Below are 15,819 nucleotides of genomic sequence, written 5' to 3'. Positions count from 1 at the left end.
GCTGTTTAATGCCTTGTACAGGGTGCCTTTGATATACAGCACAGGACAATATCATATTCATGACTCTATTCTGTAGGCCGTCAAGGCTGGAGAACATCTTGCATTAATTCTAAATTGAGGGGAGGGGCCATGAGAAGAAATGAGTATATGCCCACAGGGAAGACATTGAACCAATGTTCACTTCTGGGAAACGTATGGAGCAACAAGTGACAGTCATTTCGCTTTGCGCTCAGGAAGTGATTACATTGAGAGAATCTGGGGGAAACAGGATGCTATGGCGAAGCGATGGTATAGGCTGGGATGTGCAGTGGATTTAAATTTTTAAGAGCTCTGTGGAATAGCACATGAGCATGTCATGAAAAGGTTCAACAGGTCAAAATGTCATGGAGGCTGTGGGGGGTGGAGACTTACAAGAACTGAAACCACAAAAAGGTGAGGGACTATACAGAAAAATAGACAGATTAATATATTTATAATAGATACGTGGATGAATGGTTGGATGATGATGGCTACAGGAGTATCTAATAGCATCACTCAGACAAAAGTTTTCTGTATTGTTTCACACCTTGATTAATGGTTTAAAAGTATGGGGCTGGCCTTTTACTATAGATTTTGTGAGAAGCGGCTGCTTGCAACACAAAGCCACTCTTGAATCAAGCTTAAATAAAAACTGTAGCTCTTTCACAGCTTTGATACTTGAATACAGTATATTTGCAAATTTTACAGGAAGCAAATGAAAGAGTTGAATCAGGGAAAAACGAGGGAGATTACTTTAGAGCACTGATTCTCAATTCTGCTCCGGGGGCCCAACTGCTCCGCACATTTTCCATCTTTCCCTGCTCTACCTACCTGACTGAACTCATCAGTGGCACTTTTGATTAGCTGAGCACACCTGATTTAATCAAGAGCATGTTAATCATTTCAATCAGGTGTGTTTGGAGCAAGGATAGACTGAAGATATGCAGGACAGGGGAGCTCCAGGAGTAGGATTGAGTAAGAATAAAGAATAAGAAGTTCATCTTTTACAGTACCTGCTAAAGTTTCTCTGTAAACATGTATTCAAATCTGTGTATATACTTTTTCTAAGCTTTAGTTTTCAATAGGATCCATTTGAAGTGTTACAGTGTGCACAGTGGAACATAATTAGTGTCATTACATAAAAGGGTAAAGTTGAGTCTATTGTTATTGGACCTGGAGCAGCCCATCTGATGACTTTGGATGTCCTGATGAGAATTTTTGGGAAAGGCATTAGATCAACTTGTTATTGAGGACCAGCACAAGTGCATGACCTTCTGGCAAGTGTAAACGAAGAGGGGGCAAAGAGGGAAACATGGTGTTTCTGAGAAAGGCTCCTCTCTCAGTTCCTGAGCGGCTGACTGAGCGAGTGCTCTCCACGCTCAGAGTGGAAAAGAGCGGGAATGGGAGGTGCCGTCCCGCTCCGCAGAGTGCTGATGCAGTGGATTGGCCGATAATGGCAGCCCGAGAGGAACCCTGGGTGCAGCGGAACGGAAGGCGGGGGGCGGGGGGATGGGGGGATGGGGGGGGGGTCTCCAGAAAGAGGGGACAGACCAGAGGAAATCCTGCATCCTGCCAGAGGAAGAGAGAGCCACGCGGCACCGACGTGGCCAGGACAGCCAGGACCCGGGCCGCGGCGAACCCTCTCATTTCCACAGGTCATGCCACCCCAGGAGAGGCCATACCATGTCATAACGATTCTGCTGTGCCATTGGCTGGAAATAGTATAGCGCCAACCGAGAAAAACCGACAGAACCAGCTAAAAGTTTGGACACACCTGATTACGAGAATGGGAAACATGCATTCAAAGACATTTTGATCTAAACACTTATGCCTGAATGCTTCAAATTTGTTTCTTAGACAAATATAAAAAGTTGATGCCTACATATTCTTTCCAAAAAAAATATTATTATTATTTTTTCGCTATTTTGAAGGATCTAAAACATGAGATAGTTTTGATTTGTTTATAACTTTTTTGATCACTCCATGATTCTATTTGCATTATTTCATGGATTTGAAGACTTTGCTATCATTCTATTCTATGTGGAAAATAAATAAAGAAAAGTGTGTCCAAATTTTTGACTGGTACTGTACATCTTTCATCAAAAGAAATATCATACATGAAAAATGCTATGCACATAGCTTTCTGGTCCTTGAAATTATAAAAAAGTAATGTCAAGGCTATACAGGATGTAATTCTAATTGTTAAACTTTAAAAATAAGTTAGCGTTCAAGTTTTAACACTAAACCAGGATTATTCAGCAAAAAATGTATCAAAACAAACATGAGCATCTGTTTATTTTTGTTGAGATAAATTAGACATAAGTGTTATTGTATATGTCAGAACTATGTGCCATCTGAAATATTCCACACAGCAGAGCTACACATTTACAGCAATGCTACTTTTAATTCATAGTACAGTTTGTGAATTAGAGTATTGGAATCAGATCAAGCAATCCATGTAAATATTTGAGTTTTGTACACATCCAATGTATTTGCTCTGTTTAATTTTTAAAAGTATTTAGATTCAGTACTGTTTGGGCTTCTGCTTTTCAAAATTTCATTTTGATTATATGATGTCACCTTAATCACCTTAACACCTGGGTAAAATAGGATTTTACCTTCATAAAATATACCAATTATCAATATAAAGCTCCTTTCCCTGTTAGTCATGAACTGCAAGATGTCTTGACCCTGTTTACTTTGGCACCTGTTCTTTACTTCCCAGTTATGTATGTTATATGCCACACCACTATTGAGATTTTCTAATGATAAATGAAAGAATGTTCTCAACATAAAAAATACATAGTAATTTCATATAAAGGGTTAAAGAGAAGACATACAATTAAACAAGAAAAGAGGATCAGCTATTGTTGCCCTCAGAAAGTGAAGTACAGCAAAAAGTGGAAATGAAAAGAGGAAAAAGAGGTCAAAAAGAGGTTTCCTAGAATTTTACACTGTATTTTCTGAAATTTTCAGTACAAAAGCAGGGGGTTTTGTTGGCACATCTGTTTATGTGATAAATAAACATAAGCAAACAAAATGAAATTATATAGTGCAAAATTATTAATGATATTCTTCGATAAAAAATTATGTACATATTATGTAATATAGAATAGGATCACAGCATTAAATGTCATTAACTATGTTTAAATGCACGCAATGATGCAATTATTGTATATGTTAATTTAAGCAGTTCATGTGAGATTTGATTACAGACTGGAAATATGAGGGAGCAGAGGCATTTGCACCAGAGTAACATTTCAGACTGGCCTGCTACTGTTCCCTATTCTCTCTCACCACTTTCATTCAGGTGAAGTAGCTAGCTACAGCCATAGCTATAGCCATATAGAACCACTCTGCATCATTATCCCACTTATCATACTGTTCATGTCCTTCTAGACTAAGATTAAGATCTTAATCACATTAAAATAATCCAAGAAAGATGTTTACATGACTTCTACCAATGTAGGAGTGTTTTTTTTTATCTCAGTATTACTGTGCATGTAAACAAGACCCTTGAGTTGGTCAAGGGACCTATGCAGCTTCATTTGTATTATAGAATAATTCAGCTTTGGTCAGCTAAATAGAGTGGTATTGTTTGTATAGTAGTTCCCCAATATATACCCACTCTAAGGAAGTGTGTATGTCAACACCACTATGAGTGAGTACCTACGCAGTGTCTGGTACGGGGGGGTGTTTATGGGGGAATTCCTGCTATGCCATATTGCATATGAGGGTACTTTTATTGTCACCAAGGTTGCTCCTTGTGGGTAAGTTACTGTTCAAAACAACTTGATGAAATTTTATTCTAATTATTTTTTTACTTGATTATTTACACTTATGTGGCATTACTCTCTACTTATCCTGAGTGGATTTGTACATGTGTTCAATAAATTTATATAATAATAAATTTATCTCCATGATATATATACACCTAATGTAGGTGTATTCATTAATAATTTGCTAATAAGAAGGCTCAATTGACCTCACTGAGAGTGCAATGAAAACCCAGACATCCCCTTTATGTCTTTAGGAGTAAAATGAAAGCAAGTGAAATTAAATTGAACCTGCACTCAGCACAGTATCCACCCTGTACCTGCTACAGTCTGCGGTAAGGAGGGTGCGGACTAGAATATAGAGCACTATACATTCAGCCAACACAACATTGAAAATCAGTTGAGGCACAGAGTCACAGGAACTTGATCAGTAAAGGGAGAACAAAGTATTTCAAACACCTTCAGCAAACAACCTACATTTTTATTGAGTTGCGTGTTAATTTACACAATTTCTAATTTAGGCCAATACCAGATGCCAATACAGCGGAACCTCACCAGAATGTTCTTAGAGGTACTTCTCACCAATGGGGAGATATGCAAACACTGCACTCCAATAGTAGGTATAAGAGTACCATTAGTACCTGTAATAGTACCTATAATACCTATAATAGCCCAAAGGGGATTGGTTCCATGTCCCACAACTCACTTTGTTTTACCCCAGTCACTTAACAGAGTACAGTTGGGGGAAAGAAAAGTGAAGTGGCAAGTTTGTCCAAGGCAGCCCAGTCCACAATTAAAACCATTTTAAATCAAGCAGAAAACATGAAGAGTTCAGTGCAGCATGCTAGTGATAATTAACAGCTGTAGCTTTGGTGAGTAATAATGCATCTAAATTACTTTACATTCAGATATGTTAATGAAGTAAATGTGTATTCCATTTTTACAGCACATGATATTATTTCTTTGGCAGTTAATTGTATTTTACTACTTGTATGCCATATTATTTTTTTCTAGTATTTTTGTTTCTAAGTGCCCTTATGGAACAAATTTCCTACCACTTACAAACATATGTGATGTATGAAATAAATGAGAGTGAACTGAAAGTGTTGGTGCCTCTTGCCTCTGTATCCTGGGAAAGTGACCCAGTTCAAATAGTGGAAACTGTGAATGGGTCTCCTGTATACTGTACATTATGCCGTACACGCTTGAGTTTATCAGATTAAGAGGCATTTTTCTGGCAAGGGTCTGAAGATCTCTGATGTTTTATTCTTGAAGCATTTTTCCTTTTGAAAACAGCAACTTGTTGTGAGTAAATCTGTGTATGCACTGCATACATACTCCACCTTACATTTGTAAACAACATAATTTTCAAAACAGCATGCTATATAAAGTAAAAATGCTGCAACTGTCAAACAGCGCGGTTTTACAAAGGCAAGGGTGCAGTGTCCTTGCCTGTCTGGACCAGTATGTGGGTTTTGAGTGATTCTGTGACAGTTTTACAATTGATCTGCACTATGGAGAATAATGATGACAGACTCCACAGCTAAAAAGTCCACCAGAGAAACATCCTTTTTCAGATTTTTTATTTTACAGAGAAAGAAATTATGTGCAAGTGGTATAAACTCAACCTATCTTTGCATATGATTGTAACTTTGCAAAAAAATAAACCTAGGATGAATAATAACATTGACTTATATTCATACACCTTCACTGCACTTTATGGTAATGGAGAAACCGTGTCTTCCTGTTATAAAATTAGTAGGAACTGACGTTAGAGGCACTTTACCATGTCAATTTACTATGATTGGGGGAAAAAATAAAAACAACTTGGAACAAACAGGAAACCATATAACCATCGGCAATCATTTCACCAAGTTTCATCCAAATCCATCCATGTTTTCCAGTTATCCTGTTCACTGACCGACAAACAGGTACATGTGGGTGATCACATAACCTCCACTCCACCTACTGGTGACGGAGGAAATAACATAACACCAAGACAACATCTTGTCCTTTGACACTGCCTGTGTGTCCTCAATATCCACTCTGGAACACTCAAAATGTTCCCTTTTATAGTTTGAGAACCTCTGTCTAAGCCTGTTCCTCCTCTCACGAGCAGACTTCATCTGTCATCCAGCACTCTTCAGAACATCCTCTCTGTGTTAAAGATCCTCAGCTTGGTCATGAAGTTGAAGTATATGAAGGCGAGAGACACCAGGAGGTTCTTCATCAGGTACAGCAGGGGCGTGACAAAGCCGAAAATGGCGATCAAGGCGATTCGGACAAAGAGGAAGGGGAGGTCCTGCAGCACCACCCCTAGAGAGGACAGCAAGGGGCTGTGGGGCATGACTATCAGCCGCAGCACGGACAGGTAGCTGAAGATGTATATGGGGAAAACCCAGCCGGAGTAGTAGACGGAAGGGTGTCCCGCCACCCGCACCATCTCCACTGTGTCGAACCAGAACATGAAGCTCTCCACGAAGAGCTCGGCCCTCATGTCGCTGGCGCACAGGAACTTGAGCGGCCCGGAGTAAGCGTAAGTGGGGAAGTGGTAGGCCGTGCTGGCCGTGCGGGAACTGAGACCCGAGATGCTGAACTGTCTTTCCTGATTACCTGGAAGCCCTGGCACGGTGCCATTAGCCTCGGGCCTGAGACTGGCCCCGCCGCGCTCTCTGTCGGTGCTGAGCTGGCCCGCTACAGTCATCACCGGTGCCACCTGCTCCACGTGTGTGAGCACCGTGGAGGGTATTTCGGCATCTCTCGCAAGTTCGTTGGCTGGCAGGATGACAAGAAGAGAAACAATGGTACAAGTATTATTAGCCTTGAATGGCGGCGCGCTGCTGCAACACAGCAAATCTGCACAGGAAGGATGGCCTGTTATGAGAATCTTAAACAGCTAAAGTCTCAGAGTGGGTGATGATTTGAACTTCCTGGTGGACAGGAACCATCGCTAGCAGACAAATAATGATGTGTGCGTTTCATTGCGCCATTACCTACTTCTCGTTCACAATGGTTAGAAACTATTCAGCACCACGCTTGAAAAACTCCCTAGGGAACGTGTTTCTCAAAGCCCGTGACATCAGAAAAGTTTCCTGTGTAGGCCATAGCCCACATTATTGTGCTCGTCTATTGCCACCTGTGATTCGTACACTGTTCTTTTCAGGAGAAAGGACTGATCAGGTGATCACATGGACGGAGGCGGCCTACCCTGCCCAGTGAGGCGGCAGTGGCGAATCCTTTCAATGATGTCGATGCAGATCAGCGAGAAGAGAACCAGCGACACGGGAAGCTCAGTGAATGTATCATATCTCATGCCGTTATTGATCTGCACCTGTGAGAGAAGGAAGACCATAAAAAGGAAAGCAGGGGGTTTAGCAACATCACACTTCTAAATAGTACAGTGACTGGGCATATTCCAACTTTGTTCCCCATTTTATTCAATACCCATTATGACTCGCATTTAATGGTTGTTATTTATTAATGCTATTTATATAAAAAAACAGATCTAATGGTTTAATGCTCTCATATCTCTAGCAGCTAGCTTGTACCTTGTACCTTATAATATTGTTGACTCCTTATATGAATGTTTGCTTATACTGCATACTGCCTCACTTGTAAGTCGCTTTGGATAAAATCATCTGCCAAATGAATAAATGTAAAAAATGTGATGAATAACTTTTATGTACACAGCAAATTTATAAAAAGAATGATAGTATTTTTGATAAGGGTCTTTCATATTAACCATTGTATGAGCCAATAATCTCTCTGATGGCCTTTTTTTTAAAAATTCCAGACATCTGATCGCAGGTAATCAAGAAGGTATAATGCCAAAATATTCCAACTACAAAGTATGTCTACCTGTATGCAAGTGTGTGTGTGGCAAAAAAAAGATCTGTCAATTATGGCTCTCACCGCTGTGAACAGTGCACCCTTATGAACCTAAATGTGCCAATAGCCTACAAATGCTGAAATCTGTATGATGCGAGGTCCACTCTGGTTCAGTGGACAGTTCACATTAGTACTGTGGGTGAGAGGTTTGTGTCCACTATGCAAGCCTGTAGGGCACGACCTCCACTGATTGCCAGCAGGGATCCAGGAAATGGCGGAGCAGAAGGGGCAGCATTCCTGCCCTCATCGTGATAATTGCTGTCACGGTCCATTTTTCAATTTGACAGGTATTCCAGGAGAGAAAAAAAAGAATATTGCCAGCTTTGAGTCACTGAATCTTTATAAGAAAAAGGGATGGAGAAAAACTGGAAATAAATCTGGAAATCTGACGATGCATTCATTTGCAATAAAAACCAAAAAAAAAAAAGACCCTTTTTTGAATAATAATTCATTCATGAAAACAAAACAAGAGCTTGAGGCTATGGCATTGATCCTGTTTGTTTTTTCAGCCTCTTTTTGGTTTCCTGAAAGGATGTCCCTTTCGGGGTCAGCTCCAACCCCCTTTGACAACTCTCGGCGCTTGATAACAGGCTGTCTGTCTACAGGCCCTGTGCCTTGTGCAGCCTGATAATGAGCTATTCACTTACAACAACAAAGGGGAGAGCTGGCTCCTGGAATATTTTGTCCTTGGAATACTGCTCTGGAATGGGGCTTTGGGGCAGAGGGGTGGAGTTTGTATGACTTGCCATTGTCTTTCTCTTACACAGCGTATGTGGCACAGCGTTTTTCCTGCCATTTCCTGCACTAGTTAGTTCCGTTAGCGAATGTTTGTGCTTCAGCTGTTTTGTCACAGGTGATACACAAGTCAGAGGTAAACTGCATGTAAGCTGAAATGTCCAAATCTTTGTCCAGTTTACCGGTTGAAACATGAATATCAAACATCTGACGCTGGATTGTGAGATGCAAGGAGGAGTATGTTATTTTAGTTTACTATTATACTGTATAAATAATATTAAAATTATAATATTATTGTAGATGCTCTGTATATGAGGAAAAATTCTGGACAGGAGTAGTATTGAGGAAATTCAGACATGACCTTTGAATAAACCATCAGGAAACATATGGTTATATGAGCTACTTTTACTGCCTATTGCAGAGGTTAGACTCTGCTGACTGAATAAACAAGCCAATAAAACAGCACGAGTGAAAATGAAACATGGTCCTGACCCCCTACATGCTTCAGAAAAACAGCATCAAGACGTCCAACCAAACTCACATTCGCACATTATCCATGAATTATCCATTACATCACATAAATGTCATTTAGCATTTTATGCTAATCCATGGGTTACAATTCTTACAAGTTTTCCACTTACATACAGCCGGACATATACTGAGGAAATTTTGGGTTAAGTACCCTTCCCAAGGGTACAGCAGCAGTGCCCCGGCAGGGAATTAAACCAGCAACATTTCTGTTACCAGTCTAGCTCCTTACCACAATGCTACACTGCCACCCTTCATTTTTCTTGTCTTGTTGAGCGTATTTTAGGTATCATTTCAATGTCACACGCAGTGGTGTAGGTCGCAAGTCATTTGGGTTTCTAAAGGGGACCTTACCCAGAGATCAAAGCTAGGAAATCAGAATACTACAATAGAAATGACAAAGCACGAGCTGACCTGAGTGTATGACTTTTTTTTGAAAAATACATTTTGCAACTGCTGGGACCTGAGTTGACCACTCTCCCTGCCGAAGCTGGCTCATGGTCAGTTGATCTGACGGCCACACAGAGACAGGAAGAGGAGAACAGCTGCTTATCAGACCTCCAGTGTGAGATAAGTCTTTGCTCGTACAGCTGTCCAGCTCTCAGTGCTTATAATTCATCATCTTTCACCTCAGCCTCACCACCTCTCTTTCATCGGCCATTCACAATGTACCCTGAGAGCGTGTCTACAATATAAACATGCAATACACAATGATGACACTTTGTGACATAGGTGGACACTTCAGCATGAGTTTGTGTTCAGCATTTATTTCAAAGCAGCACAGGCCAAAGATAATGTCACACAACAGATAGCAGGTTGAACTAGGATGGAATGACCAAGCTGATTTTAAAATTACTTCACAGAGAAATTACAAAAAAAACTACACTGTTACTATGTGTTCATATAGACTTATAAAATTAAAGACAATCAAATAAACAATCAATACATTGATACATGCCATTTCCTATGTTGAACAAGGATGAAATAGAAGCCCAAAAGCTTGTGATATTTAGATGTTTCAAATGATAGTTTACTGGCTACGTATGGCATATAATTGTTCTGGGATCTTTCAGTTTTGCTTATTATTAAATCCAACTTTTTGGCGTAACAGGTAGTGTGTGTGCTCATTGATACTTCTCAGGTGGTGAAGTCCGTCTGCACTCAGCAGATGGACAAGAAGTGACTCTGCAAATAGCCTTGTCCCACTGGCATGGCTGCATGACCTCCATTTAGCCAGTAAGCTTTTATTATTGTCTGGATGCTGATATTATTTAATTATTGTCTGAAACCTGAAACCTCTTGTCAGAATCAGCTGCATTTTCAGATCAGCAGCACATGGAAAAGCCCAAACGACTAACAACAGCAGTGCAAAAAAAAACATGTATGAGGCCATCCTGATAACCTGGTCTTTCCTATTACTGTAACTGCTACAGACACGACTGCCGTAACAACAGACTGTTTGCTACTTCAGGTGTCCCTCTCATGGCGTTCTTCAAGAAAATGGTCACAATGGTCACACTATGAGTAATGGCCATCACAGTGTCATATGTGTGTACTCTTCAGAAGATCAGCTGATGGCCCACATGCTCAGCCATCCATGGACTTCAAGCAACCACCAAGAATGGTGTGGTGGTCTACTGTACATTGCTCTCAGATGGCATTGCCCTCCAATAATGAGGGCAAAGCTGTCCAGTTATTGGAAGACCATGCAAATTATGAAAAGCAAAAACAGACAGACAAAGGCATGGAGGGACACGTTGTGCATACACAGTAATTATGTTTACAGAGCAGATCCCTTAAGATACGGGATCAGAGATGAATCTCAGAATAAAATGCTGAGCACAATCATTTTGTTTATGGATGCAAGTGTAATAAAGCACATGAGACAAAATTAACAATATGATTGCTTCTGGGAAAAGAATACCATGACGAGCAATCTATGGCATTACCACCTTGTAAGAAATGATGAAGTAGATGATTTCTGTAAATTTATTTTTATTCTGATGATTAAACCTACTTTTGTAACACAAAGCCTGTTTTACAAAGCTGTTTTAAATTCCTCACAGAATAACTCAAATCTGAATGTAGGATAGCATATTTTCATAATCACATTATGTAAATGTGGTTTAAATATTGAAGTAATAAAGAAAGAGTGATATTTGTACATACTGTGAGTCAATAAACTAATTTCTAGCAAATAAGTGAAGTAAACCAAGCCAGAGGCAATAGAAGACCTATCTTCAATGACCGTAATCTAAGCAGACCACCGATTCTATAGGTTAGAATGACACTCAGAATGCGTTCATGCAAAAATGTCAGAAAGGTCATCAGAAAGAGCAGAAATAAGGTTAAAGGTCACAGACTGTAGAGTCACTGAAAGCGTGCAATAGCACCTAAAACAGTTATGCACCACATGATGGCATTACCTCAGAGCTGGCAATCAGAAAGGCAAAGCAGGGCAATGTTGACAGAATCACATAGGCCAGGGTCACTGGTCTCCTAAAACAGAGAGAAAGAGGCTCAGGTCAAGTGATGCTTTTTCAGATGCTTTTTCATGTTAGACCCGTGAAAGCAAAAACATCTGCTCAACATCCTAGAATAAAACTGGGAGCTATCTCCAGCTGGGAGAAAAAAATGTGCATGGGAAAATATCTTTGTCAACATTCATCTTTGACATAAGACGGATGTCATCGTTTACATTCTTATTCAAAGCAGCTTGAAAGCAGCTTATCTGTGCAAGGTGTGTTATAATAAGGCCATATGAACTACAGTGTATACAGAAAACAACACACCATGTCAGAACACGTGTCAATCCATCACACGGTCCAATAATAACCAGTTCCATGGTAAATACAGACATGCAATAACATAAAATAAAAATACAAATTCAATAATACTTATTACATTACAATCATGTAGCAGACAGTCTTATCCAAAGCAACTTATATCGGTTACAGTTAAATTCATTTATACAGCTAGATATTCACTCAGGCAATTGTGGGTTAGGTGCCTTGTGAAGACTACAACAGCAGTGCCTCAGCAGGGAATCAAACCAGCAACTTATCAGTTTCAAGTCCTCAACACTACACTGCCCAACATACTAAGCAACAGTAATATATAAGAATAGGAAAAATGTAATGCGTTAACTGGACAGTTTAATCCCTTCTTCTGTCACAAACCTTTGAACCCCACAGAGTAGTACCCAGGACATCAACAGACCCCTGTTCATTTTCACACTCCTGACTCATGCCCCAGACACACATATAGAAGATGTTCTCATAAAACTGTTCAAATTGGCGGTTCCAATTAGCTGTGGAATTTAAAAATAAACAGTGAACGTTTAATGTTACATACTTCCATAACAAATCATTTACTAGAGTTTGTTAATGAATAATGTGTTTTATGATAATCACATTAGAGGCTTCACATAAACCAGTTATGATTAACGTTTTTGCTGACTCCACTCATCATTATTCTTTTGTAAAAGACCAGAGCAGCATTCCTGAGCTGTGTTTTCCTTGGTTGTAGTATTGCGGGTAAGTATTCAAATCCCTGTGTCAGTCTGAAACATGGAGACTGCTCACCACTAATGAAGGTTCTAAACTGCTCGCGTGAAATGTGATCGTCTTGTTCATTCCAGATATCAATTGTCCAAACATAGCACTGACTGTTCCGTCAATATCTCATACAAATACAGCATGTGAACACAATTGCTCCTTTGCACACAAACTTCATGCTTTCAAAATGAAATGATAACCCTGTTATTACACAAGAAAACGCATCCTGCAAATAAAGCATTTTTATCCTTAGGAAGTTGGAACAGGACCCTCACCCAATAAATGCTTAAAGTGAAATCAGATGTCAAGATAAGCAAAAGAAACATTTAACCATATTAATTCTAATTGCACTTTCAGGTTCTTTCCTGCACAGATGTATTCACTTCTTGTTAAAATGTAATGTTTCATACAAATGTTCCTAGTAGATATGACAAATTATCGAAAAAATACTGACATCCAAACATGTTAATAGCTCTAATTTTGCACTTGGGAGATGCTATCTATATTGGGGATAATGAGACTCACCATGGAATACCTGTTCCTACTTCCTGTCACTCCCATTTTAATCCACCATGATAGGGAGGATAATGGGGAAACCCATTAAAACTACTTTAAGTCCATTGTTTACATACCAACATAATATGGAGCCAATATTCATATCTGTTGAAGCCAGCTGAAATTCACAAAAATTTATTAAAATATTTGGATAATTATCTAGCTAGCCAGAAACCAGAAAAACCAGAAAAAATAATAATAGTGTTAATGTTGCAAAATAATCTAAAATAACATAGGGCTTACAGATGCAGCTTGTTATATATAAGCTTAAATATATGGCATCTGGAGTGTTCTTTATTACTGGCTAATGCAAGACGTTAACAGAAAAGATGTCTTGCATCCAGACACTTCAGAAATTAAGACTGGGATGAGACACCTGTAGACCACATTCCCTTCAGACGGTGAGATGAAAGAAACACAAGGCCAATGAGCACAAAAAGAATTTTGTAAACAGTGGGCGGGTTTGCTTTGGAAGACTGCTTGTTTTGTCTTACGTGACTAAATAAGTGCTTTATGGTGGTGTTGTGCATCTTGCTAGCTGCGCTTGCAATACAAGTTATTGGAAAATATACAGCATCAAGAAGCATCTGTATGGCAGAATGTAGGTTATATGATATATATTTCACTGAAAATAAATAAATGAATAAATAGATAAAGAAAAAAAGAAATAAATATATACATCCATAGATGAATAAATGGATAAAAGCGTATTATCTGTGTTTGTCAAGGTGCACAATAGTGATCATGGCCTGTACATATGTGTTACTTTAGGTTTGGGCTAACAGTCTTCAAAAATAATATTTCAGGCTGTTCAAGAGATCGTTTGTTCCAGTCTTCTGCATACAGTACATTATGTCATCAGCATACAGTAGCATTCCACAGAGGTAACACTGTTGCCATGACACTCAGATACTTGAGACTAATGGCTGTTATGTAGCTGAGGTTGTTTGAGGTGTTCAGGGGGTGTGTGATAATGGACATTACTGTGCACGCACGTCCCTCACAGACAGTGGCTTCAAGATAAGACCTTGGAATGGCCCTGGGGCTTCTGTGCTGTGAGCTACTTTAATAACCTCTTATCAAATGTCATGTGCCCTGTGGCTGTAACATTCTGCACTCAGGATGAGCTCTGTAAATCAGTGGCTCTCCACAGGGAACACATTTTCCACTGGGTACCCAAGTTCATGTTTTTATCTCTACATTCCCACATGTAGAAACTTGTCAAATCGAAGAAAGAGAAATATTTCAATCTTACTGTTTACCTTGCTCTGTGTGGCCATGTTTTATCAGAATGTTCATATAAGTACCTGTCAAGAATAATAGTAACATGCATGGCAATATTTGGTTCAATGGCTGTAGTCTTGAAATGTACTTGCTGAGCTTCTCTTCTCCACGCTTCCTTACTAAGCAAAACTGCATGGGGTCTTAAAAACTTGGCATGTGGCTCAAATCAAGAGAAAGCCCAACAAAATTGAAAAGGGACCAGAAAATGGTTAATTGTAGCTTATCTGTGTGTGTGTGGGCAGAATTTATTATGTGAAGGAAGTGAAAGTCCTTGAGCTATGGAAAAAAAAGTCCTACGTACCAACCGTAAGCTGTAGGTTACATCTGTGTGCCCAAAAACCTCCATTTCCTCAGACTTCAGTGCTACTTCTTCTTTGTGTTTCAAAGAATTATCAGTAGTACATACAGTACCACAGTCCTCACAGTGCTTTAAGACTGAGGGAGACTGTCACCGGCTCATAATCCATGCTCTGCCAATCCCCTCCCAAAGCCTGAAGACGGAGACTCCACAAGAATGTGTCTACCAAGATTAATCATCGTGTTCAAAATCATTATGTTGTCACCACAGTCAGTCTTCTAATCAAACTCTTAAAAACACTCAGGACACAATGCCAAGTCAAATACGTTCAGCAAGCTTCACACTGCCCCTAAAAGATACAGTGGCGTTAACAGATAAGTAATTGCCATGATCTCTTAAGTCTGACTCCTTGCTATCAGATGTCCAGGGAGTCAAATGTGTGACTACAGCCTTTTTGCTTTTCACAAAGGAGACGGTAAGATTACGATGTAAGGAATGAGGTGAAGGACAGCCGAATGTAGCATTCACTCTGCATCATTGTGTCCGGCTGAAAAGAGCATTCCAGGGCCTACACACATCCTGCCAAACATCTTCTGCAGTAATTACACCTTGCCCCTATTCCCAGCATCCAGTGACCTTGCCCGTGAGTTTAACCACAGTGAGGAAAAAGGACCAACAGGACAGAGATAGACATCAGAGCCCACCCTGTGCACGAGAGAGGGAAAGCAGGCCAGGCCGGCTGCAACCAGGCCACACTCACCACTTCTTCCTCTCTGTGAAGAACTTCCTCTTCTTGAAGACCATGTACTTCATGGGCACCCAGACCAGCAGGGCCACGGAGGTGACATAGGCGATGGAGGTGGCCACGATCAGCCAGTAGGCGGTGGTGGCGTCTCCCGGCGGCTGCGCGTGGCTCTTGATTTGGTGGATGATGGAGGCGAACCTCTGCATGACGATGAAGACGGGCACACAGAGACCCGCAAACTGCAGCACTTCACACAGGGCGAACTTGATTTTCTTCCCCGAGCCCATTCTGTCGCCCCTGCAGCCAAAAAAAAAAAAAAAAAAAAAGTGTTGTCTCTATGAGGCAATCCCTTTCCCTCGCAACACAGGCCTCACAGCATTGTCTGTATCCACTAGCATTTTCCACACGCCAGACTGAGTCCTGGACCCTGCTCAC

The 15,819-nt window shown here is 40.2% G+C and overlaps 1 protein-coding gene across 1 annotated transcript; it reads right to left on the bottom strand.

The window, feature by feature from the left end:
- Nucleotides 1–5,937: 5,937 nt before the first annotated feature.
- LOC118795669 (transmembrane protein 236-like) lies at nucleotides 5,938–15,671 on the bottom strand. The gene is made up of 4 exons (XM_036554324.1): nucleotides 15,400–15,671; nucleotides 11,372–11,444; nucleotides 7,002–7,125; nucleotides 5,938–6,569 (listed from the first exon to the last, which is right to left on the bottom strand). The coding sequence occupies exons 1-4, from the start codon at nucleotides 15,669–15,671 to the stop codon at nucleotides 5,938–5,940; spliced, it is 1,101 nt and encodes a 366-aa protein (XP_036410217.1).
- Between the last annotated feature and the right edge of the window lie 148 nt (nucleotides 15,672–15,819).

This window comes from Megalops cyprinoides, chromosome 2 (assembly GCF_013368585.1).
Source record: "Megalops cyprinoides isolate fMegCyp1 chromosome 2, fMegCyp1.pri, whole genome shotgun sequence".
NCBI classification, from domain to species: Eukaryota; Metazoa; Chordata; class Actinopteri; order Elopiformes; family Megalopidae; genus Megalops; species Megalops cyprinoides.
This window is presented reverse-complemented; position numbering and strand designations above follow the sequence as displayed.